Source organism: Microcaecilia unicolor, chromosome 8 (assembly GCF_901765095.1).
Source record: "Microcaecilia unicolor chromosome 8, aMicUni1.1, whole genome shotgun sequence".
In the NCBI taxonomy this organism is placed as follows: domain Eukaryota; kingdom Metazoa; phylum Chordata; class Amphibia; order Gymnophiona; family Siphonopidae; genus Microcaecilia; species Microcaecilia unicolor.
Genome location: NC_044038.1, coordinates 178,756,559 through 178,783,117, shown reverse-complemented (window position 1 = coordinate 178,783,117; position 26,559 = coordinate 178,756,559). Strand labels below are relative to the sequence as shown.

Below are 26,559 nucleotides of genomic sequence, written 5' to 3'. Positions count from 1 at the left end.
CACAGGGGGCAGCTTCACCCTCCTGTTAGTGCTTGGGTTGACTCTTCCACCCCCACTGGAGGTTGGGAGCCTAAGACAGGTCTGGGATACTAATGTTTTCATGTCCTCACAGAGAGTGCCTTTGGAGGATGCTGCTAGGGCTGCAGGACCTGGTCTGTGACGTCATGAGACAGACCAGGGGCTCCAGCTTGTGGGGGCAGCTTCAAGACCATTGTGGGCATTGAGCTGAGTGAGCAGTTGTCTCAAAGTCCCTAATGGGGGATCAGAGGACGAGTGGACTCTGATCCTGGCTGCATCCTCTTTGGAGGATTACTAGGAGGTCTTTCCCTGGAGCAGGGGAGCTCTCCCCAGAGGTAGAGGATGAATCCCTGGTGTGGCAGGAAGAATTGTCTTCCCTCTTTGGTCAGATGCTCACATTTGTTTGCAGGTCAGGTACAGCTCAAGATGAGATCATGAATGGGGATCCAATTCTGGAGGGGCTGTAGAAGCCCCTCCAAAACTTTCATGCTTCAGAGAATACTCTCTCAGAAATGGGAGGCCCCAGACTTCGACTTTGGGGTATGAAAATAATGTACAGGCTTTATCCCTTCCCTTGAAAAGACCTAACAGTTTGCTAGGGTAGATGCCTTGATCATAGTAGTGATCAAAAAGATCACAATTCCAGTAGAAGGCTCTAAGGGATTTGTATGATGGGAAGAAGCCCTTACCACATAACATCTACAGATGGCTACCTAAACACCAAGCAGTGAAAAACCCAATCCAGCTTTGATCTCAACTTCTCAGTGTTTGGTGTAGGTGGCAGTCTGTAGAAATTACATGGCTAGAGCTGTGTTGCACTGGTTGCAGCTGCTGCCAGCCTTGCTGGAGGTGGTGTGGCTAGAGTCAGGTGCAGCCTTCCTGACTGATATAATGTATGACTTGATATGGGATATGATATGGTTGATGGCTTTGGTAACTGGTCAGCAGATTCAATCTCTAAAGACTTGAGCAAGTTTTACCTTTGGGGGCGATTGTTCAGTGAGCATGAGGGGAAGCTAGCCACAGCAACTTCCTGAGGGCAGAATACATTTGGTGACCAAAGGATCTTGGGGAAAATTCCCTGCCAAGGAATTAAGGTTGGTTTCATTTAGGCAGATGGTGTTCCTTGACCGTTGTTGTGACACAGAAGGGAAAGCCCTTTTGTGGAGGTAGAAAAAGAATGGCTCCTCTTTAATGCCAGGGGTCCCCAATTAGAACAGTGGACCTTCTCTGCAGAGGTGCAGGTAGGAAGGAGTGGACCCTCATTACTTCCAATCAGTGGGTCCTGGAGGTGGTGCAGCAGGGGATATGAACTCACAAAGCCCATTTCAGAGGGCTTTATGTTGTTGCCCTCTGGTTTGGTTCTTTAGAGGAGCAATCGGGAACACTGCAGTGGTTGGTCTGACTGGGAGCCATTGAGCTAGTGCCCATACAGGTCCTCTTGTATGTGACTGTCTAGTTAATTGCTTCATTCACCTTCTTCCTGAAATAGAGAAAGTCTTGTGTTAGGTGAAGCCTTTCTGGAAGTGCGTTACGTAAATATTAGCTTTTGCAATCACGTACTGACTAGTTCCAGGCATACCACTTCTTATACCAGCTTCTCTGCCTCCATCTGCTGGTAAGGTGGCATAAGCCATCAGTCTGGTCTGCTCTAGCAGGAATCAAGGAAAGAAAATTAAAAGGTAAGAGCAAAATTCACCTTTCTTTTCATACTGAGAAATCTAGACGGCTTGACATACACCGCGGTTAGATGCGGGCTGGTAATTTGCTGAGCTGCCCTTAAGCCAGCATTGGGAGATGCTTTTTTCTTTCTATTGTAGATGAGCTATGACTGTACTGTAGCACCTTGTGGTTTTGCCCTTGCAGAGAAATCCCAAAACTGTCTAGTTCCCACAACTAATTAAAATAATTACATGAATTAAAATATTTCAATGTGCATGGTTGTGCACAAAATTTTGCAGCCAACTTGTGCATTCATGGTGGCACATTGCTGTGCCTCAAAACCTGGATTGGGAAACATTGGTCTAATTGGGTTGTTTCACATCTATATTTGCTTCTTGTCAGATGTACTTTTTCTGGATTTTGTTTCAAATATTTTGTTTCAGAATGCAAGAGAAAATCATTGTAGGTCTAATACATTAAAATTTGTAACAGCTTAAAATATTTTTGAACCTGACTACATTAGTAATGCAGCAGGAAATTCTTTTTTTCTTCAGTCCCCTTACACACTGTTGTAACCCTCCCCCCAGAATATTGTTTTGATTATTCATACTATATAGTATCTTGAATGTACTTAACTTGATGTTTGTCTTTAATTGAATTCTTTCAAAAAGTGGCTTTCATGATAAGGAAGCTAAAATGATCAATGCACATAGGACTGAAATTATGTAGTAGTACAATACATGCGGGATCAACATTTTTTAAATAAAATATACAGGCAGCTCTTTTGGTTTACGCATTCTGCATGTTGTAAAGAAATTTATAAATTTCTACATTGCAGTTAGATAATCCTGGAATTTTCATTAAATATGTTTTAATTAATTTGCAGCTGGTTCTGTGTGTTGGGAGTTCTCTACATCTATCCATTTTGTGTATGTGAATAAGATCGCAGAACCCTAAAGTAATAAACATTCATGTTGAAACTAGCTGTGTTTGTGTTTGCAGGACCGTACAAGAACATTTGACATGAATTCACTGGAAAGCTCCCTGATTGATATAATGAGAGCAGAAAGTGATTCACTTAAAGGTAAATTTGAAATTTTATGATCATTTTCTTCAGGAAATATCTAGGATCATGTTGTTGCTTAGAATGTTAAGCACTTTCTTGGTCTGTCAGAGTAATTATTTATTTATATGATGATAGCAAGTTTGTTGATTTTACTTCAATTTTTTTTAGGGGGAGGAAAACACCTCAGATGCTCGGCATATTGTCACTGTCACAACGACAGGAATGCCGTGCGAATGTCATCACTGGTCAAAAATCCTCCTCACTTATTTCAAAATTTTTTATACATATTTTAATTTTTTTCTTTTCATTTACTTGTTTTCTTTGCTTTACATTTTAATCATTATATCCTAATTGGGACATTAGAACTTGAAGGACACTTATCTGCTTCAGAGGAAATTCTTCTCTCTTATTCTCGTTTGCTCAACAGAGCACCTTCGTTTCACTATGTGCTTCTTCGGGACCAGCTTTGCTTTCTTAGGGCCCAGTTTACTAAGCAGCGTTATAGGCGCTTTAACGTTTTTAACATGCGTTAACCATGTACTCCCACAATAACATTGGTATCTGTAGTGAAACTTTGACAGTGCAAAATCCAGTCACAGTTGTCACATGTACAAAGCTCTCTTATAAACTGTTTTTATAGGTGCCCCACAGTGTATTTGGATTTTCATAACACAAAGTTTCTCATAAAAGACTACTCAGGAAATGAAAAAGTAATGGGATAGGGCTAGGAGGCAATGTCCTACTGTCACTCTGAAATTGATTAAAAAATGAGAGGCAAAGATTAGGCAACGTGGGCCCAGTGGAAAGAGGTTGATAGTGCAATGCCTCAGGAATCTGTACAGTAGACGAATAGAGTACATGCAAACATTTATGCCTTCTTTAAGTGAAATATATTTGAATCTGTTCCATCTTGAAACGCAGCAATAATAATAATAATTTGCATATTTTTTACTTGCAGGTCGTCTAAACTATTCTCATCCTGTATCTGAAAGCTCTCTTTCAATTAATGGTAAGTGCTAATTGATTTAACACATGGAAATTTTTGAGAAGGAGAAGAGCATTCGTGCTGACTGTGAGTCCTTGCTGAACTGTTGTGGCTCAAGTGAACGTGTTGCAGTTTGTTATTAGTGTTATAAAGCAACATGGAGATAATACATGTATTCAGTTTGTTCTGGAGCTGAGAGCACATACATGAAGAAAATCACAAAATTTCAATGTAAACAGAAAAAAACAGGTAAAAGCAGAACAGTATCTGTTTAAAAAAAAGTTTCCTGAGTTCGTGCATCTTTGTAATGCTTCATTTACTCTCTTGTGCGTACATTAGCTTTTTGGGATATGTCATATTTTCTTGACAACAGACAAAGAGAAATCTGAGGATGTTGTATGGTAGGTATTAAAAACAGAAAAACACTATCTGATCAACTTATTTTGTGCATGTTGCTGCAAAGTTTTCCTATGCTATTTTTATTGTTCTTCTTTAGAAAACTATACAAAAGCATAATATAACAAAAGTAGAATACTGCTAAAGCCTGGAACTGGTATTATATTCTTGGAATTTAAATTTTTTTGAAAACAGGATTTGCTGGTTTTATTAAGGATGTTAAATATGTTTCAATAGTTAACAATTTTAAACAACTGCTAACTGTTCAAACAAGAGCTACACCAGAAGCACTTGCAGCTGTGGGAGAGGGGGTGAAAGGGGATTCACTATTGTGCCCTTGTAACCCAACTTCCTGTTGTGCCTGCCTGCTTCCTGGCTATCTCTTTCCCCCCAGAATGCCTTCTTCCTTAGCATCCCTCCGGACCGGACCAGGATTGGACTGATGGGTTGTGCTCGCCTACCAGCAGGTGGAGACTGAGAAAAAACTCTGACTCTAGAGAGCCAATAGGAGCCCTGGCCATGTGACCTTAGCCCCAGTATTTTCTCAGTCTCCCAGCAGGTAGGAAGTGAGCCCATTAGTCTCTCTCCTTTTCTCTTTAGATATTACAGATATTTGTGATAATTCTTCTGTGCCTGGAATCTTATTTAGAGGCTTGACAGGGTTTCCTTTCTCTTCTTTCTTTGACAGCCTCGGGGGTGTTAAACTCGGGTGTCTCGAGTCCACCCCCCTTCCTCCCCATCTCCCTGGCTTAGCAGGGAAGGGCCGTCCCTTTCTCTGGAAAGGTGTACCGTCTTTGGGAGAGGCAGCCACTTTTAACAGGTAGCTGCTTTAAAAGAATTAAATCAAATAAAAGTAAATTCAAAGAAGCAGCCTTTCTTTCCCCAGACTTCTAACGAGCAGGCAGCTCCAGTGTTTTATTATGATTGAGGGGTTATAAAAAAAAAAAAACAGAAGAAAATAATTCAGTATCTGTGACTTTAAACAGCGATTTTTCTCGTCAGATTTAATTTCCTCCATTTTCTTGCGTTTTGGCGGCGGCAGTTTAAACAAATGAAGAAAAAAAAAAAAAAAAAGAAAGGTGCGAACCGCGTAAGCGCGGCCACCTGTTTTTTCCGATATGGCTTAAAAGTTCAAACAGCTGCTGTCGGTCAGCGTCGCGCAGTTCGCGCAGCCGGAACATGTAAATTTTGCTCTCCCTTCAAGGTTTCTTCGGGTCCGGTGCTGCCTCCAGTTTTTTCGGGGCCTTTTTCGCCGGCTGTTGTTTCTTCGCCGTTCCACTGGGCTCCGCTTGTTCGGAGGTGTCGGGCGCGCTGTCGACGATCGCCACAGGGCCAGTGGAGCGAACGGCGGCCATTTTGTTTCTCCCTCCATCTTATCAGTCGGGGATCTCTCTGCTGAAGGTAAGGCTGCAGTTCATAGAGCAGTTCGGCTCCAAGATGTGTACACTTTTGTATGTGCTGAACGGCGTATTCTAAAATGCTCTTCACATCAGCAGGCAATATTTGGTTGAAAGGGGGCTCCTTTCATATATGGATATATAACAAGCTTTTCTTCTTTTAAATTTCTATGTATCATGGGGCTGTTAACACTAGTTTTTTCTGGTGCTCAGTCATTTTTCATTGCCTGGTGGAAAATCTGCATCTTATCATAATATCATAATTCATTTCAAGCATTTTCCTCAATAGCTGTAGTATTATACAGTGTTTTAAGAACTTTAGAAACTTTCTCTATAGGCATAGAGTAAATTTCTGTCTTTCTCATTCCCTGGTGAATAGGACTACATTGTCTAAGAGTCAATTGATTGGTACTTTGCAATTCTGACCATAATATCTTAGTTCCTTTCAAGCATTTTACTCCATGCGTATGATGTTATATAGTGTTTTAAGAACTTAACAGACACTCTCAATGGCTGTAGTGTTACACAGTGTTTTCTTTTTCCGACTTTAAGAAGCCTTCTCTAGAGGCATACAGTATATTGTTCAGATGCCATGGGGATATATCAGCTCTTTCATATTCTCTGAGGGACAGTCCTGTCTACCAAGCTCCCAGTCACTCAGCTGCCTTAGCAGGCATGCTTTATTCATGTCTTCCCTTCTTTTCCAACTGCCTTGAAGCCTCTCATTTTTCATTTTAGCTTTCTTCTGGTTTTTACAGGACATATGGTCACTTAGAGAATAAAGTCATCCTTTCACTTAAAGATAGTGGACGGTCCTCAAACCATCTACTCGTGTTTGTCACTACTCTATCAGTTCAGCATTGGCAGATTATAAACATCCTGGTTTGGTCCAGTATGCCTATACATACCATCTGCTATCTCTTCCTCTTCCTTAGAGACCTGATGTTATATCAAGCTTTCTTGAATTCAGATACAGTCTTGTCTACACTGCCTTCACCAAGTGGCTGTGGCACAACTTCACTTTTTTCGTTACAGGTAATTTCCAAGTTTGTCCTTTTTCATTTTCATTCTATGCGCCTTCACTCCAGAGTGTTCTTTCAATTGGAAGGGGATTCACTCACTTCCTGTGTATTTATACCATAGGTACATAAGTATGGTTATGCTGGGTAAGGCCTAAAGTCCATCAAGTCCAGCATTCATATCTAATGGGCATAGGTACATAAGTTTTGCCATTCTGGGGAAGCTCAAATGTCCACCTTTCTACAGCCAGAACAGCATTAAAGAAAAAAAAAAAAACCTCTCACGAGAGTATCGAACAGAAATCTCTGCTCCAAAAGCAAGGCTTTGCAGTAATTCTGCAAACTAACGCATACAATATTTGCCATGGCTGTTCACCACTAGAAACACCGGGGACCCTGGGCCTAGGTTCGGTGTTTTAACCTGAAACAAGCTCAACATTCATATCTATTGGGTGTGAGTCTGGTACTACTACTACTACTTAACATTTCTAGAGCGCTACTAGGGTTACGCAGTGCTGTACAAATTAACAAAGAAGGACGTTCCCTGCTCAAAGGAGCTTACAATCTACATCTCAGTGAGGGAGGACGCATGACCGTGGTACGTGGATTAGTGGTATGTGGATTAGGGAGATCCAAGAAATTACAGGCCGGTGAATCAGACGTTCATACTGGGACAATTTTTTTCTGTCCGGAGCGTACTACCATAGCTGGTGGACTCCTATATTCAGAACTTTCTATATTCAGAACTTACCCAACTATGGAACGCCATAGAGATAGGGTTGGAGTTTGTAGCCCTATTTAACTGGTGTCCTTGGTCACCCTTCCTCTTCTCCTCAGGATCCAGAGAATGGCTAGTTTTTTGCTTATGCATTAACCGGTCATTTTCAGCAGTACTCTCTCTTCCGTTCTTTTATAGATCTAAGAGGATGTTCATTGCGCTCTTAGGGTCATTTCATTCTTACCTAGACGACTGCCTAATTGGAGAAAGTCTTATCAGCAGAGTTCTCAGGTCACGCACCGGGTGTTGCATTTCTTACAGTCTCTAGGTTGGGTGGTGATTGTAGCCAGGCCTCTCATTTGATCTCTCATTTGATCTCTCATCAGATATCTCTGATTTTCTCTTTGTTTAGTCAGGTTGGCGCACAGTCTTTTGTCTCCTCTGCAAACATCCCAGTTTATATTTTTCTTGGTGACCTTGGGCCTTCGGCCATTTCCTCGCTCTATTCTGCAGAATGCAATTTTACTTTCTAATGCCCAAGAAGGAATTTTCCTTCATCCTATTGCGAATCTCAGGGTCATCAATCGCACTATTTAAGTGTCATCTAGTTATCTCAAGAACCTTAGTTCTGTCATTGGGATGCTTCGTGCAGTACACTTTTTGGCAGAAGCTTGTTTGTATATATTTTTTTTCTGGGGGACCTCAGCAATTCGTTTTACCTTCGGGTGAATTTTGTTTTCCCTACTGACAAACAAGGCGGAGAGAGCTATGTTGGTCCTTGCCATGGCAATGGGTTATGTCATCCGCCAAGGAGGAGTTAAGAGTATACTCTTGAGTTTGTACTCATTTTTTCTTAGTTGTGTCACCCTGCATTTAGGTGAATGGACTCTCATTTTTTCAGCCTTACTTCCTCACTGCGACACTTCAGGGCTATCTCTTTTTGCCTTCAGGCTCACGAACATTTCTTGCTTCTTCCGTTCAGCAACAGTCTTGACGGAGACAGGGACAGATGCCAACGTCCAGCAGGGGTTTTTCAGCCTTCTTTATGCGTTTCTTCCATCATCTCACTAGGTGTTTACGCAGAACCAAGGCACCCTTCTACATCCGGACCCCCAGTCACTCAAACTTATGGCGTGGTTACTGGGTCTGCAACATCTTTGATATTTTCGCAGGAAGTACTTCAAGTTTTAATTGCTTCCAGACAGAAATCTACATTAAAGTTCTATGAATCAAAGTGTCGACGGTTCACTCTGTGGTACTCCTCTCGCCACTTCATTCCACAAACAGTATCCATTTTGCATGTTTTGGAATATCTTCTGCATCTTGCAAAATCTTGTCTGTCTTACTCATCCATTAGAGTTCATTTGGCAGCTCTATCAGTGATGCATGATACTGTTGACAACCGCACGCTTATGCAGCATCCACTGTCAAAGCGGTTTCTTAAAGGAGTCCTGCACCTGTACCTCCCGCTTCGTCCACCAGCTAGGTGAACTAGGTGAACAGACTCTTAAAGTTCTGTTTTCTAGTAGCCATAACTTTTTCTATAAAGTTTTCCTCTTCAAGCAGTGTTTCCCAGTAGCCATTGCAGCAAGTAGATCTATGTGTGGAATACTTCTACGGTTGGTAACTTCTTTTCGGTCTGTTGTAGTTTAAAGTTTTCACCTTTCCCAATCGGTTTTTTCTTATTGGTTTTGTCCTTCTAGCCAGTAGGCGTAAAAGTTTTTCATTGTTTCTAACCCGCTATATCGCGAAGGATCAAGGAAATGAGAATGTCTATTTCTCTTCTCGCTGAGAGGGCAGTTCCACAGCGTATTACAACATATTCCACAACTTCAGAAGCGGGCTCTATTCTTACTATGGCGATTTTTGGTGCTCTCGGTGCACATTGGTAAGTTGGCAACTTAGTCCTAGTTTCATTTTATTTTGCTCATTGGGACACACTACATGTTAGTTGTCGCCAGGTGGCCTATGCAGCATGAACATTTCTCTGCAGTTTTCATAGGGTCCCTCCCTTCAGATTACTGCTTTGGTACTTCCCATCAGTCCAATCCTGGTCCGGTCCGGAGGGATGCTAAGGAAGGAGAAATTAGATCTTACCTGCTAATTTGCTTTCCTTTAGTCCCTCCGGACCGGACCAGGCCCCTCCCATGTTCTCTCTACTCTTTAGCTTCTTTTATTAAGTAGGAAGTGTATTCAGTAGGAAGTGTATTCATTCCTTTACGATTCGTGGAACAATACTATATATATATACAGAACTTTACGTGGTCTATACCACTTCTCTGGTGGTTGCTGGTGAGCTCAATTGCTGGAATCTATCTATAAAACCTTAAATACGCCATACCACTTCTCTGGTGAGAGTTGTGGCTGAGCTCAGTTGCTGGAAAATCTATAAAACCTTAAATATGATTTACCACTTTTCTGGTGAGAGTTGCTGGTAAGCTCAGTTGATGGAATATATATAAAATCTTAAGTGGGCCATACCACTTCTCTGGTGAGAGTTGCTGGTGAGCTATAAGACAAGTGAGCCATACCACTTCTCTGGTGAGAGTTGCGGGTGAGCTATATTATACGTGAGCCATACCACTTCTCTGGGGAGAGTTGCTGGTGAGCTATATTACATGTGAGCCATATCGCTTCTCTGGTGAGAGTTGCTGGTGAGCTATAGTACAAGTGAGCCATACCACTTCTCTAGTGAGAGTTGCTGGTGAGCTGTAATACATATTGGGCCATACCACTTCTCTGGTGAGAGTTGCTGGTGAGCTCTGATACTTGGCATTGCCGAGTGCTTTGTGGCTGCTAGGATTCCATACGGCACAGAAGGTCTTTCTTTCTTTCCTGCTTTGTTATTCAAATACTGAGGCTAAGGTCACATGGCCAGGGCTCCTATTGGCTCTCTAGAGTCAGAGTTTTTTCTCAGTCTCCACCTGCTGGTAGGCGAGCACAACCCATCATCCAATCCTGGTCCGGTCCGGAGGGACTAAAGGAAAGCAAATTAGCAGGTAAGATCTAATTTCTCCTTTTTTATGTTAAAGGTTTTCTGTATATGTCATTCTCCGAGGACAAGCAGGCTGCTTGTTCTCACTGATGGGTGACGTCCACGGCAGCCCCTCCAATCGGAACACTTTCTAGCAAAGTCCTTTGCTAGTCGTGCGCCGATGCGCAGCGCGCATGCGCGGCCGTCTTCCCGCCCGAACCGGCTCGTGCCGGCCAGTCTTCTTTTGTCCGCGCTCGGTACGGTCGTGTTTCACCATTCGCGCCCCAAAGTTGACCTCGCGCGTCGTTTTATCGACTTCGTTCTGAAAAAAAAAAAAAAAAAAAGGTGTCGGAAGGAGACCTTTATGGTTTTCTCCCTTCCCGTACTTCCAGTCTTTGCCCCGGTAAGTTTTCTTTCGTCGTCGGGGTAGGCCCTATTTAGGCCTCGGTCGAAGTTTTTCTTCCCCCTATTTTTGCGGTGCCTTTTTCGCCATTTCGAGTTTTGATCTCGCCGGCGTGATTTTTCTGCCCATGACATCGAAGTCTTCCAGCGGCTTCAAGAAGTGCACCCAGTGCGCCCGGGTAATCTCGCTCACTGACAGGCACGCGTCGTGTCTTCAGTGTCTGGGGGCTGGGCACCGCCCTCAGGCCTGTAGTCTGTGTTCCCTTTTACAAAAGCGGACTCAGGTAGCGAGGTTAGCCCAGTGGAACATTTTGTTCTCGGGCTCTTCGTCGGCATCGGCACCGGGAGTATCGACTGCTTCGACGTCGTCGGCGCCTGGACCTTCATCTTCGCCCCCGATTGCATCGAGTGCATCGAGGCATCGGCCCTCTGCATCGGGGCGACATCGGAAGGCTGCGTCAGCGTCGGTATCGAGACCTCCTCGGCTGCTGATGTCGTCGGACGGTGGTGCTTCGTCTGGAGTGCAGGTGAGGGCTGTCCATTCCCCTGCTGGTGGCGGTGAGCCTTCGGGTGGGTCTCCCCCCATTCCGAGGGCTCCTGCAGTACAGCCCCCCCGAGACCGACCTCCTTCGGTCTCGGCCCCGAGGAAGCGACGGCTGGATTCTACGTCCTCCTCGTCGGTGCCGGGAAGCTCCGGTGACATGCTTCGTCCCAAGAAGTCGAAGAAGCATCGTCACCGGTCCCCTTCCCATGTCGGCACCGAGAGCTCTGGGTCGCCGAGGGAGTCGGCATCCAGCAGGCATCGGCACCGAGAGGACCGCTCGCCCTCTGTTCAGGAGGTGTCGATGCGCTCCCCTTTGGACAGCCCGGAACAGCCTCCTCACCCGGAACAGACTCTGACATCGACGCCTGCATCGGCTTCCATGCCTTTTTCTACAGCCGCTCTGAACGAGAGTCTCCAGGCCGTTCTCCCAGAGATCTTGGGAGAGCTGTTGCGCCCTACCCCTCCGGTACCGGGGGTGCTTGCGCCACCGGTACCGTCGAGCGAGGCGCCGGCTGGCCCATTGCCCGGGGTGAGGTCTCCGGCGTCGGTGCCGCGTGCGGTACCGACTGCGGTAGCTTCCCAGGAAGGCTCCCCGACTACGTCGGCAGAGGGAGCTTTGCCGGTGCGGGCGAGGGAGTCTACCTCTCGACGCTCCCGCCGTGGTTACACGGAGTCGAGCTGGGCACGGTTGCAGACACAGGTCCGTGAGCTTGTGTCTGACACCGATGGTGAGGCCTCGTGGGAAGAAGAAGAAGACATCAGATATTTCTCTGACGAGGAGTCTGAGGGTCTCCCTTCTGATCCCACTCCCTCTCCTGAAAGACAGCTTTCTCCTCCCGAGAGTCTGTCTTTCGCTTCCTTTGTCCGGGAGATGTCTACGGCCATCCCCTTCCCGGTGGTTGTGGAGGACGAGCCCAGGGCTGAAATGTTTGAGCTCCTGGACTATCCTTCTCCACCTAAGGAAGCGTCCACAGTACCCATGCATCATGTCCTCAAAAAGACATTGCTGGCGAACTGGACCAAGCCATTAAGTAATCCCCACATCCCCAAGAAGATTGAGTCCCAGTACCGAATCCATGGGGACCCAGAGCTGATGCGCACTCAGTTGCCTCACGACTCTGGTTGTGGATTTGGCCCTAAAGAAGGCCAAGAGTTCTAGGGAGCATGCTTCGGTGCCCCCGGGCAAGGACTCTAGAACCTTGAACTCCTTTGGGAGGAAGGCCTACCATTCTTCTATGCTCGTGGCCAAGATTCAGTCCTACCAGCTCTACACGAGCATACACATGCGGAACAATGTGCGGCAGTTGGCGGGCTTGGTGGATAAGCTCCCCCCTGAGCAAGCCAAGCCATTTCAGAAGGTGGTCAGGCAGCTGAAGGCGTGCAGAAAATTCCTGGCCAGAGGGGTGTATGACACCTTTGATGTTGCGTCTAGGGCCGCTGCTCAAGGTGTGGTGATGTGCAAACTCTCATGGCTGCGTGCCTCCGACCTGGAGAATAGAATCCAGCAGCGGATTGCGGACTCGCCTTGCCGTGCGGATAATATTTTTGGAGAAAAAGTCGAGCAGGTGGTAGAGCAGCTCCACCAGCGGGACACCGCATTCGACAAGTTCTCCCGCCAGCAGCCTTCAGCCTCTACCTCTACAGGTAGAAGATTTTTTTGGGGAAGGAAGACTGTTCCCTACTCTTCTGGCAAGCGTAGGTACAATCCTCCTTCTCGACAGCCTGCGGCCCAGGCTAAGCCCCAGCGCGCTCACTCTCGTCAGCAGCGTGCGCCTCAGCAAGGCCCCTCGGCTCCCCAGCAAAAGCAAGGGACGAGCTTTTGACTGGCTCCAGCAGAGCATAGCCGCCATCCAAGTGTCAGTGCCGGGCGACCTGCCAGTCGGAGGGAGGTTGAAAGCTTTTCACCAAAGGTGGCCTCTCATAACCTCCGATCAGTGGGTTCTCCAAATAGTCCGGCAAGGATACACCCTCAATTTGGCCTCAAAACCTCCAAATTGTCCACCGGGAGCTCAGTCTTACAGCTTCCAGCACAAGCAGGTACTTGCAGAGGAACTCTCCGCCCTTCTCAGCGCCAATGCGGTCGAGCCCGTGCCATCCGGGCAAGAAGGGCTGGGATTCTATTCCAGGTACTTCCTTGTGGAAAAGAAAACAGGGGGGATGCGTCCAATCCTAGACCTAAGGGCCCTGAACAAATATCTGGTCAAAGAAAAGTTCAGGATGCTTTCCCTGGGCACCCTTCTCCCCATGATTCAGGTAAACGATTGGCTATGCTCTCTGGACTTGAAGGACGCCTACATGCACATCCCGATACTGCCAGCTCACAGACAGTATCTGCGATTTCAGCTGGGCACACGTCACTTCCAGTACTGTGTGCTACCCTTTGGGCTCGCCTCTGCGCCCAGAGTGTTCACCAAGTGCTTGGCTGTAGTAGCAGCGGCACTTCGCAGGCTGGGGGTACACGTGTTCCCATATATCAACGATTGGCTGGTGAAGAACACATCCGAGGCAGGAGCCCTGCAGTCCATGCAGATGACTATTCACCTCCTGGAGCTACTGGGGTTTGTGATAAATTATCCAAAGTCCCATCTTCTCCCAGTGCAGAAACTCGAATTCATAGGAGCTCTGCTGGATTCTCGGACGGTTCGCACCTATCTCCCAGAGACGAGAGCCAACAACTTGTTGTCCCTCGTCTCACGGGTACGAGCGTCCCAGCAGATCACAGCTCGGCAGATGTTGAGATTGCTGGGCCACATGGCCTCCACAGTTCATGTGACTCCCATGGCCCGCCTTCAGATGAGATCTGCTCAATGGACCCTAGCTTCCCAGTGGTTTCAGGCTGCTGGGGATCTAGAAGACGTGATCCACCTGTCCACGAGTTTTCTCGAATCCCTGTATTGGTGGACAATTTGGTCCAATTTGACTCTGGGACGTCCTTTCCAAATTCCTCAGCCACAAAAAGTGCTGACCACGGATGCGTCTCTCCTGGGATGGGGAGCTCATGTCGATGGGCTTCACACCCAAGGAAGCTGGTCCCTCCAGGAACGCGATCTGCAGATCAATCTTCTGGAGTTACGAGCGATCTGGAACGCTCTGAAGGCTTTCAGAGATCGGCTGTCCCATCAAATTATCCAAATTCAGACAATCAGGTTGCCATGTATTACGTCAACAAGCAGGGGGGCACCGGATCTCGCCCCCTGTGTCAGGAAGCCGTCAGCATGTGGCTCTGGGCTCGCCGTCATGGCATGGTGCTCCAAGCCACATATCTGGCAGGCGTAAACAACAGTCTGGCCGACAGGTTGAGCAGGATTATGCAACCTCACGAGTGGTCGCTCAATTCCCGTGTAGTGCGACAGATCTTCCAGGTGTGGGGCACCCCCTTGGTAGATCTCTTCGCATCTCGAGCCAACCACAAAGTCCCTCAGTTCTGTTCCAGGCTTCAGGCCCACGGCAGACTGGCATCGGATGCCTTCCTCCTGGACTGGGGGGAGGGTCTGCTGTATGCTTATCCTCCCATACCTCTGGTGGGGAAGACTTTGTTGAAACTCAAGCAAGACCGAGGCACCATGATTCTGATTGCTCCTTTTTGGCCGCGTCAGATCTGGTTCCCTCTTCTTCTGGAGTTGTCCTCCGAAGAACCGTGGAGATTGGAGTGTTTTCCGACCCTCATCACACAGGACGAAGGGGCGCTTCTGCATCCCAACCTCCGGTCCCTGGCTCTCACGGCCTGGATGTTGAGAGCGTAGACTTTGCCTCTTTGGGTCTGTCAGAGGGTGTCTCCCGCATCTTGCTTGCTTCCAGGAAAGATTCCACTAAGAGGAGTTACTTCTTTCTGTGGAGGACGTTTGCCGTCTGGTGTGACAGCAAGGCCCTAGATCCTCGCTCTTGTCCTACACAGACCCTGCTTGAATACCTTCTGCACTTGTCTGAGTCTGGTCTCAAGACCAACTCTGTAAGGGTTCACCTTAGTGCAATCAGTGCATACCATTACCGTGTGGAAGGTAAGCCGATCTCAGGACAGCCTTTAGTTGTTCGCTTCATGAGAGGTTTGCTTTTGTCAAAGCCCCCTGTCAAGCCTCCTACAGTGTCATGGGATCTCAATGTCGTTCTCACCCAGCTGATGAAACCTCCTTTTGAGCCACTGAATTCATGCCATCTGAAGTACTTGACCTGGAAGGTCATTTTCTTGGTGGCAGTTACTTCAGCTCATAGAGTCAGTGAGCTTCAGGCCCTGGTAGCCCAGGCCCCTTACACCAAATTTCATCATAACAGAGTAGTCCTCCGCACTCGCCCTAAGTTCTTGCCAAAGGTTGTGTCGGAGTTCCATCTGAACCAGTCAATTGTCTTGCCAACATTCTTTCCCCGTCCTCATTCCTGCCCTGCTGAACGTCAGCTGCACACATTGGACTGCAAGAGAGCATTGGCCTTTTATCTGGAGCGGACACAGCCCAACAGACAGTCCGCCCAATTGTTTGTTTCTTTTGATCCCAACAGGAGGGGAGTGGCTGTAGGAAAACGCACCATATCCAATTGGCTAGCAGATTGCATTTCCTTCACTTACGCCCAGGCTGGGCTGGCTCTTGAGGGTCATGTCACGTCTCATAATGTTAGAGCCAAGGCAGCGTCGGTAGCCCACTTGAAGTCAGCCACTATTGAAGAGATTTGCAAAGCTGCGACGTGGTCATCTGTCCACACATTCACATCTCATTACTGCCTGCAGCAGGATACCCGACGCGACAGTCGGTTCGGGCAGTCAGTGCTTCAGAATCTGTTCGGGGTTTAGAATCCAACTCCACCCCCCTAGGCCCATGTTTGTTCTGTTCCAGGCTGCACTCTCAGTTAGTTGGTAATTTTTTTAGGTCAATCTCAGTTATGTCCTCGCCGTTGCGAGGTCCAATTGACCATGTTTGTTGTTTTGAGTGAGCCTGGGGGCTAGGGATACCCCATCAGTGAGAACAAGCAGCCTGCTTGTCCTCGGAGAAAGTGAATGCTACATACCTGTAGAAGGTATTCTCCGAGGACAGCAGGCTGATTGTTCTCACAAACCCGCCCGCCTCCCCTTTGGAGTTGTGTCTTCCCTTCTCTTGTCTTGCTACATATGAGACTGGCCGGCACGAGCCGGTTCGGGCGGGAAGACGGCCGCGCATGCGCGGTGCGCATCGGCGCGCGAGGACTAGCAAAGGACTTTGCTAGAAAGTGTTCCGATTGGAGGGGCTGCCATGGACGTCACCCATCAGTGAGAACAATCAGCCTGCTGTCCTCGGAGAATACCTTTTACAGGTATGTAGCATTCGCTTAACATGGGGAGCTGTATAATGTGCTGTGAGAGAAAAACTTAGAAGTAAATCACAGTTTGACTTTAGCCCCTGGCTCCCCTCAGTACCACCAGCATATGTTAATAAGTGAGGCTTTAATAGTGTAACTATTTAATAAATATGCCACTATTTATAATGGCAAAAATAACAATAATTTAGGTTCATAAAATACTATTTATCCAAACAAGGTCTTGGTTCATTTTATAATAAAGTACTCTAGAAATATGTAGCCAGATTTGATGTGGATGGTCTGGCAGTATATTTCTGGCACCTTGATGCATGAAACTGTCCCAAAAGGGGGGGGGGGGGGGGGGGGGGGGAGACAGAAAGAGATAATGTTGTTGTTACTCTGTTACTGATGTATTAATTGTTACTGATGTATTAATTGAAGCACAGATAATAAAGATTTGACCAAGGTTACACAGTTAGTCAGTGAGAGAAGGGTTTTGCAAACTCATTCTCTGAGCTTTCCTGACTTGGCATACAGATTTATGTATGCCTAATATTTGTGTGAACTCCATTGTAAGATGCTTGCTGCCATTATAGAGATGTATTTGGAGTTCTAGAATTTTTAGATTAATCATAAAATAAATTTGCAAAAATTTCAAATGTTCATTTATTATTTATTAGGATTTATTTAGCACCTTTTTGAATAAATTCACTCAAGGTGGTGTATAACCTGAACATAGGCAATAAAGATTACAACAGTAAAATGTTCAAATACACATTAAAGCATAGTGTGCACAACTATGCAAAGGAACAAGCAGAGGTGGAACAAGAGTTTAGATAGATATGGGTGACTAACTTGAGAAAAAATTGCACATGTATTCAGAAAAGGTGCATATAGTCAATGTTAGTCTTTGTGTGTGTGACTAGCTAGTTAGTTGTCTCTTGCTGAAGGGCTTATGGGAAGAGTCAGACCTTTATGTGCTTTCTCAGGTAGAGATAGCCTTGCATTAGGTGAAGCCTTTCTGGGGATGAGTTTGAAATATGAGGTCCACACATGAGAAAATTTGCTGGCATTTGTCACATCCTGTGATTCTTGTTTGAAGAGGGTGTGATTTAGGATGCTTCTTGGGAGGATCTTAAAGACATTGGAGGTTCATAGAGGGGAAGATTCCTTGAAACTTCACAAATACTTCATCTGTGACAACGTTCACATCCGTAATCAATGACCATCACACCACTTTTGAGTTGAGGACTCTTGCTTTAGCGGTGTCCTTGGATTTAAGCACAGCTTTTGACCTTGTAGATCATGGTCTTCTGCTGATTTGGCTCTCAGATGCAGGCATCACAGGTACTGTATTTTGTTGGTTTTCCTTTGTTCCTTCAGAACAATCCTTCTCTGCGGTTCTCCCTTCTTCTATGTCACCACGATACTCCCTCCAATGTTGTGTATCCCATTGGTCAGTGCTTGCACTGCTCTTGTTCAGTATTTTCTTGAATACCCTTATTCAGGAGCTCTATATTAGGGCCTACTTTTACATTGTATCTCCATACAAAACCCTTACTGTCCTGATCTTTCCTCACTACAAGCATATCTTGATGCAATTTTGAAATGGCTTGATTCTCACTTCCTGGCACTGAACCCCAGTAAGTCCATAGTATCATGGATCACTGAATGCCCACTTAGAATCCCAGTGTCTCAGACTATAGCAACAACGAGTGTTTAGGAGGTGGTGGAGATGAAAAGGGAGGTGGTGGAGGTGAAAACGATAATTCAAACATGCTTGGGATAAACACAAAGGAATCCAGTTTAGAAATAATGGATCTACGGAATCTTAGCGGACATTGCGTGGCAGCACTGGTAATTGGGAAGCAAAACCAGTGCTGGTCAGACTGGGCAGACTTCTACAGTCTGTGCCCTGATCGTGATTGAATAGATGTGGATGGGCTAGAGTGTAAATTTTAAGGGGCTTCAACGTTAGTTTCAGATCTTTTAGTACAAGAACAGTGCTGGGCAGACTTTTACGGTCTGTGCCCTGAGAATGGCAAGGACAAATCAAACTCGGGTATACGTATAAAGTATCACATACCATGTAAAATGAGTTTCCTTGTCATCAACAGCAGATGAATCCATTAACTGATGGGTTGTATCCGCCTACTAGCAGGTGGAGATAGAGAACACTGAAAGATACTGTGACTCTGGACGGCCAGCCCCTTCCGCCTCAGTATATCTCTATCTCCCAGCAGGTGTGGACGTCGCTTTAGCAGCTCCTGGATTTCTGCCTGGGGAGGCTCCTGTGCTTTGCCAGTAGAGCGGGGATGTTGTGGCTGGTCGTGCCCACTTTGAAGGCATACTTGGTTTTGTTCCCTGTCCCTGCCTTACCCCATACCCCCATCCTCCCGGAGTCCCTCTGTTGCTGCCTGCCTCCAACTTTCCTCACAGTGTAAAAAAAAAAGGGACACGCTTTTACTGTGCAGCTATGCTGAGGCTTTATCCAGAGATTCTGGTTCTGTGCAGCGTGACCGGAGCTCGTTGACTCGGTCTTCTGAGGTGAGAGTGGTGTCCAGCTCCTCCGGGGTGGTTCCCGCGGACAGCATTCTGTGCGGGGTAAGTTTTGGCGCGAAGCTGCCATCTTATTAATTTTTTTCCGTCCAGTTGGGTGATGGCTGCTGAAGGAGTTAAGCGCTGCTTCTGCTGTGGTAAACGCAGGTCAGCTCCTTAGACGCTCGTGCTAGTACGAGCATGGCGAGCATTCTTCCCGCTTGATGGAGCTGGCAGCGGGCGCCATTTTGGATTCGCCACATGGTGCGACCCCCGCAGAAGCGGAGGGGTTTGAAACTGGAGGGGAGCCTCGTGTGGAGGCTAGCAGGGGAGCTTCTATCCCCGGACTGGAACCGGGAGGCCAGGGTGAGCCCTTCTCCCCTGATTTTGTGTTGCTGCTACATAAAGCATTCATGTTAAAAAGAGCTCTCCCGCAGGGGTCTCATTCTGCCCTGCTAACTGTTCCCCCTCCAGTGGAGCTCGGCCTCAGATTGCCGTCAGGCGCGTTTTCCCCTGACAGCTGGCTGCAAGACAAGTGCAGAAGGGTTAATTCCCCTTCAGAGAGTGGCGCACCCCCCTTCTCCCCCCCCCCCCCCCCCGTGGTCGGGATGTGAGGATTCTGAGGGGTCTGGCAGGCCCTCATGGTCTGAAGAGCCAGAGGAAGGTGCAGGATTGCCATCGGATCCAGATGATCCTTCCGCGGTGAGGATTTTCTACTGCGACGAGCTGCCAGCGCTTATTTCTGATGCCTTGCAGGTCCTCTCTATTGAAGATCCTGGGAGTGGCGAAGCCTCCTCTGGTAATCCGAGGATGGCAAGTACTAAGAAGCCTGCTCGAGCCTTTCCTTTGCATGACTCCATCCAAGAGCTTATTTTGGCTGAATGGGCTGACCCTGAGGGGCCTTTGAAAGTTGCCAGGGCAATGGGGCAATTATACCCTCTAAATGAGGAGCATTTGGCGCGCCTAGCAGTGCCTAAAGTGGCTGCCCTAGTCACGACTGTGACAAAGAGGACTACCCTCCCAGTTGAAGGAGGAGTCGCCCTGAAGGACATGCAGGACCGACGCCTGGAATCAGCTCTGAAACAGTCCTTTGAAATTTCAGGCCTATCCTTACGGGCGTCTGCATGCAGCTGCTATGCTGCCCGAGCCTGCCTCGCTTGGTTGCACCAGGCAGTGGAACAGCCCGGGGATGGAGCGGAGCCCCTTATGAGATGGCACCGCGGATGGAGTTGGCCTTGTCTTTCTTGGCTGACGCCCTTTATGATCTGGTCAGAGATTCGGCTAAACAGATGGCTGTGGCGGTGGCGGCTCGCCGCCTTCTATGGCTACGGCATTGGGCGGCTGACATGGCCTTTAAGCAAAGGTTGGTGAAGTTGCCCTTCCAAGGCCTTCTCCTATTTGGTGAGGAGTTGGAGAAAATTGTTAAAGGCCTCGGGGATGCTAAATCTCAGCGCTTACCCGAGGATAGGCCGAGGCCTCTCTCCAAGGGTCAGGTGGTTCCCTCCTCTTACAGGCCTCGCTTCCGTGAAGCTAGAAGGTACCGTCTGGGGCGTTCTGCTGGGTTCACTTCTCGTGCCTGCTTTAAGCAGAGGAACTCTTTTTGTTCAGACAAGCGTTCCGCAGCGACCGGCTCAAGGTCTTGAGTTCAAGGGCGACCCTCTCAATGATGGTGCGCCGGCCCTCTCCTCGATTCCTGTGATAGGAGGACGACTTCCCTCTTTCTTGAGGAGTGGGTCAAGATTTCCTCAGATCAGTGGGTTTTGGACCTGATCCGAGATGGCTACAGAATAGAATTCAATGCCCCGGTGAGAGATGTGTGTGTGGAGTCCCGATGCGGTTCTGCCGTCAAACGGGCGGCAGTAGAGGAGTCCTTGCAAGGCTTGATTCACCTAGGGGGCGGTGTCCCCGGTGCCTCCCGCCAAACACGGTTCCGGCCGTTGCTCCATTTACATTGTGGTGCCGCGAAAAGGTGGGTCTTTTCGGCCCATCCTCGACTTAAAAGAAGTCAACAAGTCTCTAATAGTGCGGCATTTTCAAATGGAAACCCTGCACTCTGTCATTGCGGTGGTACAACCAGGAGAGTTTCTCATGTCTCTGGACCTGAAAGAAGCTTACTTGCACATTCCTATTTGGCCCCCGTGGCAAAGGTTTCTTCGGTTTGCGGTGATGGGAAAACATTTCCAGTTTCGGGCCTTGCCTTTTGGCCTCGCCACAGCTCCCTGAACCTTTTCCAAGGTAATGGTGGTAGTAGCTGCTTTTCTCAGGCGAGAGGGTATTGGGGTTCACACGTACCTAGACGACTGGCTCATCAGAGTGGACTCGACAGAGGAGAGTCATCAGGTAACAGCCAGAGTGGTCTCAGTACTCTGGGCTGAGTCGTCAATACAGCCAAAAGTCACCTGACCCCCTCTCTATCTCTAGAATATTTGGAGGTCCGGTTCGACACAGCTTCGGGGTTTGTTTTTCTTCCCAAGCAAAGGCGGTGCAAGCTTCAGAATCAGGTCCGTCTGCTCCTGAGGATGCCTCGCCCCCGCGCTTGGGACATTGTCCAGCTGTTAGGGTCAATGACAGCCACCTTGGAAGTGGTGCCCTGGGCGAGAGCGCACCTGAGACCTCTGCAGTGCTCCCTGCTTCAACGATGGTCTCCAATTTCTCAGGATTATCAGTGCAGACTCACGTGGCTCCCTGTGGCCCGGCTCAGTATGGAGTGGCGGCTCTGCAGCGAGGAATGCAGCTAGCGCTCCCCGATTGGTGCCTGGTGGTAACAGATGCCAGCCTGAAGGGCTGGAGTGTACATTGCTGGGGAAGGCATGCCCAGGGTCTCTGGACATCCGAGGAGTCGGAGTGGTCCATCAATCGCTTGGAGTTGAAAGCAATTTTCCAGGCTATTCTGGCTTTTCACTCAACCCTGGAAGGATTGGCTGTCAGAGTTCTGTCGGACAACACGACAGCAGTGGCCTACATAAATCGACAAGGCGGCACTCAGTGCAGAGCACTGGCCACGCAGGCCACGCATATTTGCCACTGGGCTGAGCTACATCTGCAGTTTCTGTCAGCAGCTCACATTGCAGGTCAGAGCAACGTGCAAGCCGATTATATAAACAGGCATCAAATCGACCCAGCGGAGTGGGAACTGGCAGACGAAGTGTTTCTTCAGATCTGTGCCAAATGGGGGACGCCCATAGCGGATCTTATGGCCTCAAGCGCAAATGCCAAAGTCCCGTGCTTCTACTGCAGACGGAGAGATCCTCGTTCGGCGGGGTTGGATGCCTTGGCTCAACACTTGGCCTCAGGTCCTCCTGTATGTGTTCCCTCCTTGGCCCTTGTTAGGCCGAGTGCTCCTGTGGATTCGGCTACATCAAGGAGAGGTGGTTCTCATTGCCCCAGATTGGCCCAGGAGGCCATGGTAGGCGGACCTCTGGCGGATGCTGGTAGAGGCTCCCCTTCCTTTGCCTCTGGTACCGAATCTGTTGTCACAGGGCCCGGTTACCATGGAGGACGCCTGCCGCTTTGGTCTTATGGCATGGCTATTGAGAGGGCGCAATTGAGAGACAAGGGTTATTTCAGTAAAGTCATTTCCACTCTCCTACAGGCCCGCAAGCGTTCCTCTTCCGTGGCTTATGCCAGGATTTGGCGCCAATTTGAGCTTGGTGTGCTGCTAAAGCGATTACACCTATGCGGTCTTCTATCTCGCCGATACTTGACTTTTTGCAGGATGGTTTACAAAAAGGCCTTGCCTATAATTCCCTGTGTGTTCAAGTGGCAGCCTTAGCATGTTTTCGAGGGAAGGTCGCTGGCCTCTCCCTGGCTGCTTATCCAGATGTGGCACGGTTTCTTAGAGGGGTGCTTTGGCTCCGTCCTCCCATGCGGGCTCCGTGTCCGGCCTGGAACCTGGGGTTAGTTTTAAAGGCCCTTCAGTGTTCACTCTTTGAGCCGCTAAGGCGAGCTTCAGAAAAGAATGTGACCCTAAAGACGGTCTTTTTGGTGGCCATTACTTTGGCGAGATGGATGTCTGAGCTCCAGGCTCTGTCCTGTCCAGACCCTTTTCTGCAATTCTCAGAGTCCGGAGTTATGGTACGTATGGTGCCTTCCTTCCTGCCTAAGGTGGTTTCAGCGTTTCACCTAAACCAGCCTATTTTTCTGCCTTCCTTTTCCAGAGAGGAGTTTCTGGATGCCTTTGGGCAGTTGCACCTCCTAGATATGCGAAGGGCTCTGTTGCAGTATCTGCGCATGTCAAATATTTTTAGGACCTCTGATCATCTTTTTGTCCTGTTATCAGGTCCATGCAGAGGGTCTCCAGCGTCTAAAACCACTATAGCCCGTTGGCTCAAGGAAGCTATTTTTTCAGCCTATCTGCTGTCTGGTCGGCCTCCGCCTGAAGCCTTCAAGGCACATTCCACAAGGGCGATTTCCTCTTCTTGGGCTGAAACTGGAGCACTCTCTCTTCAAAAGATATGCAGTGCAGCGACATGGGCTTCTAAGCTCTCTTTTGCCTGACATTACAGGCTGGATGTGGCTGCCAGGAGAGACGTGCATTTTGGCGCACAAGTGCTGGCGCGTGGTGTGGCTTGTTCCCTCCCTATCTAGGGATTGCTTTGATACATCCCATTCATAATGGATTCATCTGCTTGATGACAAGGAAGGGAAAATTAGTTTCTTACCTTGGTAATTTTCTTTCCTTTAGTCATAGCAGAAGAATCCATGAGCCCTCCCTCAGTGATTCATTGTGTGATTGATGTTGTTTTGTGTTCAGTTTTTCCTGTAGATATGTTCCCTCATTGGGAGAAGTTGGAAAACAGTCTTCAGGATTTCTGTTTTGTTGAGGTTGAGTTCGTCCCTCCTTTGCGTTATTGCTCCTGTTCTGGGGCGTTCATCCGCTGTGAGGAAAGTTCATGTTATGCTACTTTGCGGTGTAACACTGCTTTGGAAGCTTCAAATACTGAAGAGGCAGATGGAGCTAGCAGGCCATGAGGCACTATGGTTTTTCAGTGCTCTTTATCTCCCCCTGCTGGTTGATGGACACAACCCATTCAAAATGGATTCATCTGCTATGACTAAAGGAAAGAAAATTACCAAGGTAAGAACCTAATTTTTCCTCCTATGCAACATGGGCCTGCCTTTCCTGGTTACAGCAGGCGGTTGATCAGCCCACAGATGGTGCGGGGTCCCTCGCCGAGGTTGGCCCACGTATGGAGTCTGCCCTGTCCTTTTTGGCTGATGCCCTTTATGATCTGGTCAGAGCTTCGGCTAAACAGATGTCTGTGGTGGTTTTGGCCCGCCGCCTTCTTTGGCTGCGACATTGGGCGGCTGACATGGCCTCTAAGCAGAGGCTGGTGAGGTTACCCTTTCGGGGCCTTCTGCTCTTTGGTGAGGAATTGGAGAAGATTGTTAAAGACCTAGGGGACTCTAAGTCCCAGCGGTTGCCTGAGGATAGGCTGCGGCCTTCTTCCAAAAACTCTGTTTTTCCCTCCTCTTCCAGGCCATGTTTCTGCAAAGCCTATCTGGGGTGCTCTGCTAGGTTTTCTCAACTTGCCCGTTTCAGCAGAGGAACTCCTTTCGCGCGGACAAGTGTTCCGCCGCGGCCAGGAGTTCAGGGGCATCCTCCACAATGATGGGGCGCTGGTCCACTCGTTGATTCCTGCAGTAGGAGGTCGTCTTTCCCTCTTTCTCGAGGAGTGGACCAAGGTTTCTTCGGATCAGTGGGTCCTAGACCTGATTAGAGAAGGTTACCGATTGGAATTCGGTGCCCCGGTGATAGACGCCTTTATGGAGTCCCGATGCGGCACTGCCGTCAAACGGGCAGCGGTAGAGGAGATCTTGCAAGTCTTGCTGCACCTCGGGGCGGTGATTTCGGTGCCTGCTGCCGAATGTGGCTGTGGTCGCTACTCTATTTATTTTGTGGTACCTCGAAAAGGCGGGTCTTTCAGATTGATTCTCGACTTACGAAGAGTCAACGAGGCCCTAAGAGTTTGTCACTTTCACATGGAAACCCTGCGCTCCGTTATTGCAGCGATACAGCCAGGAGAGTTTCTCATGTCTCTGGACCTAAAAGAAGCGTATTTGTACATACCTATTTGGCCTCCGCATCAGCGGTTTCTTTGGTTTGCGGTTTTGGGCCAACATTTCTAGTTTTGGGCCTTGCCTTTCGGCCTAGCCACAGCTCCCCATACTTTTTCCAAGGTGATGGTGGTGGTAGCTGCTTTTTTCAGGCGAGAGGGTATCATAGTTCACCCTTATCTTGATGACTGGCTCATCAGGGCGAATTCGGCAGACGAGAGTTGACTCACCACGACCAGAGTTATAACGGTTCTTCAGACTCTGGGCTGGGTGATCAATTTGCCCAAAAGTCACCTGACCCCCTCTCAGTCTCTCGAGTATTTGGGGGTCCGGTTCGACACGGCCTTGGGGTTCGTCTTTCTCCCCGACCACAGGCGGTGCAAGCTTCAGAATCAGGTCCGTCTGCTCCTGCGGATGCCTCGCCCTCGAGCTTGGTACTTTGTTCAGCTCCTGGGATCGATGACGGCCACCATGGAGGTGGTTCCCTGGGTGAGAGCTCATATGAGGCCGCTTCAGATTGCTGTGCTCCAGCAATGGTGTCCGATTTCCCAGGAATACCAACGCAGACTTACGTGGCTCCCTGCGGCCCGTCTTAGTATGGATTGGTGGCTCTCCCACAGGATGCTGCGCCAGGGAATGCTGCTCGCACTTCCTTCTTGGTGCTTGGTTATAACGGATGTCAGCCTTTCGGGCTGGGGAGCTCATTGCCAGGGAAGCTATGCTCAGGGTCAGTGGACACCCGTGGAAGCAGGGGTATCCATCAATCGCCTGGAACTGAAAGCGATATTCCAGGCTCTTCTGACCTTCCACAAGACTCTGGAGGGGCTTCCTGTCCGTGTTCTGTCAGACAATATGACAGTAGTGGCCTACATCAATTGCCAGGGTGGCACTCAGTGCAGGGCACTGGTCGCGGAGGCCGCTCAGATTTTCCTCTGGGCCGAGATCCACTTGCATTTGCTGTCGGCAGCTCACATAGCAGGTCAGAGCAACGTGCAGGCTGATTTCCTCAGCAGACATCAAATCGACCCGGCGGAATGGGAACTGGCAGAAGAAGTTTTTTTTTTCAGATTTGTGCCAAATGGGGGACTCCTGGATTGGATCTAATGGCGTCAGGTTCAAATGCCAAAGTCTCTTGCTTTTTCAGCAGGAGAGATCCTCGCTTGGCGGGGTTGGATGCACTGGCTCAACCCTGACCTCCTGTATATGTTCCCTCCTTGGCCCTTGATAGGGCGAGTCCTACTGCGGATTCGACAGCACCGAGGCTTGGTAATTCTCATCGCTCCGGATTGGCCAAGGCGTCTGTAGTATGCGGATCTCCGTCGGATGCTGGTGGAGGCTCCACTCCCTTTGCCCCTGGTGTCGAACCTATTCGTTCAGGGTCCGGTGACGATGGAGGACCCCTGCCGATTTGGTCTTACTGGCTCTTGAGAGGGAGCAATTGAGAGACAAGGGCTACTCTGACATAGTCATCTCTACTCTCTTGCAGGCCCACAAGCGGTCTACCTCCGCAGCTTATGCTCG

General features: G+C 48.4%; 1 protein-coding gene across 1 annotated transcript in view; it reads left to right on the top strand.

The window, feature by feature from the left end:
* CPEB4 (cytoplasmic polyadenylation element binding protein 4) overlaps positions 1-26,559 on the top strand; it is a 138,974-nt gene that overhangs the window by 31,551 nt on the left and 80,864 nt on the right. Inside the window, exons 2-3 of the mRNA XM_030212665.1 lie at positions 2,683-2,764; positions 3,705-3,755. Coding sequence (XP_030068525.1) covers positions 2,683-2,764; positions 3,705-3,755 — 133 coding nt within the window. The remainder of the gene's footprint in view (positions 1-2,682; positions 2,765-3,704; positions 3,756-26,559) is intronic.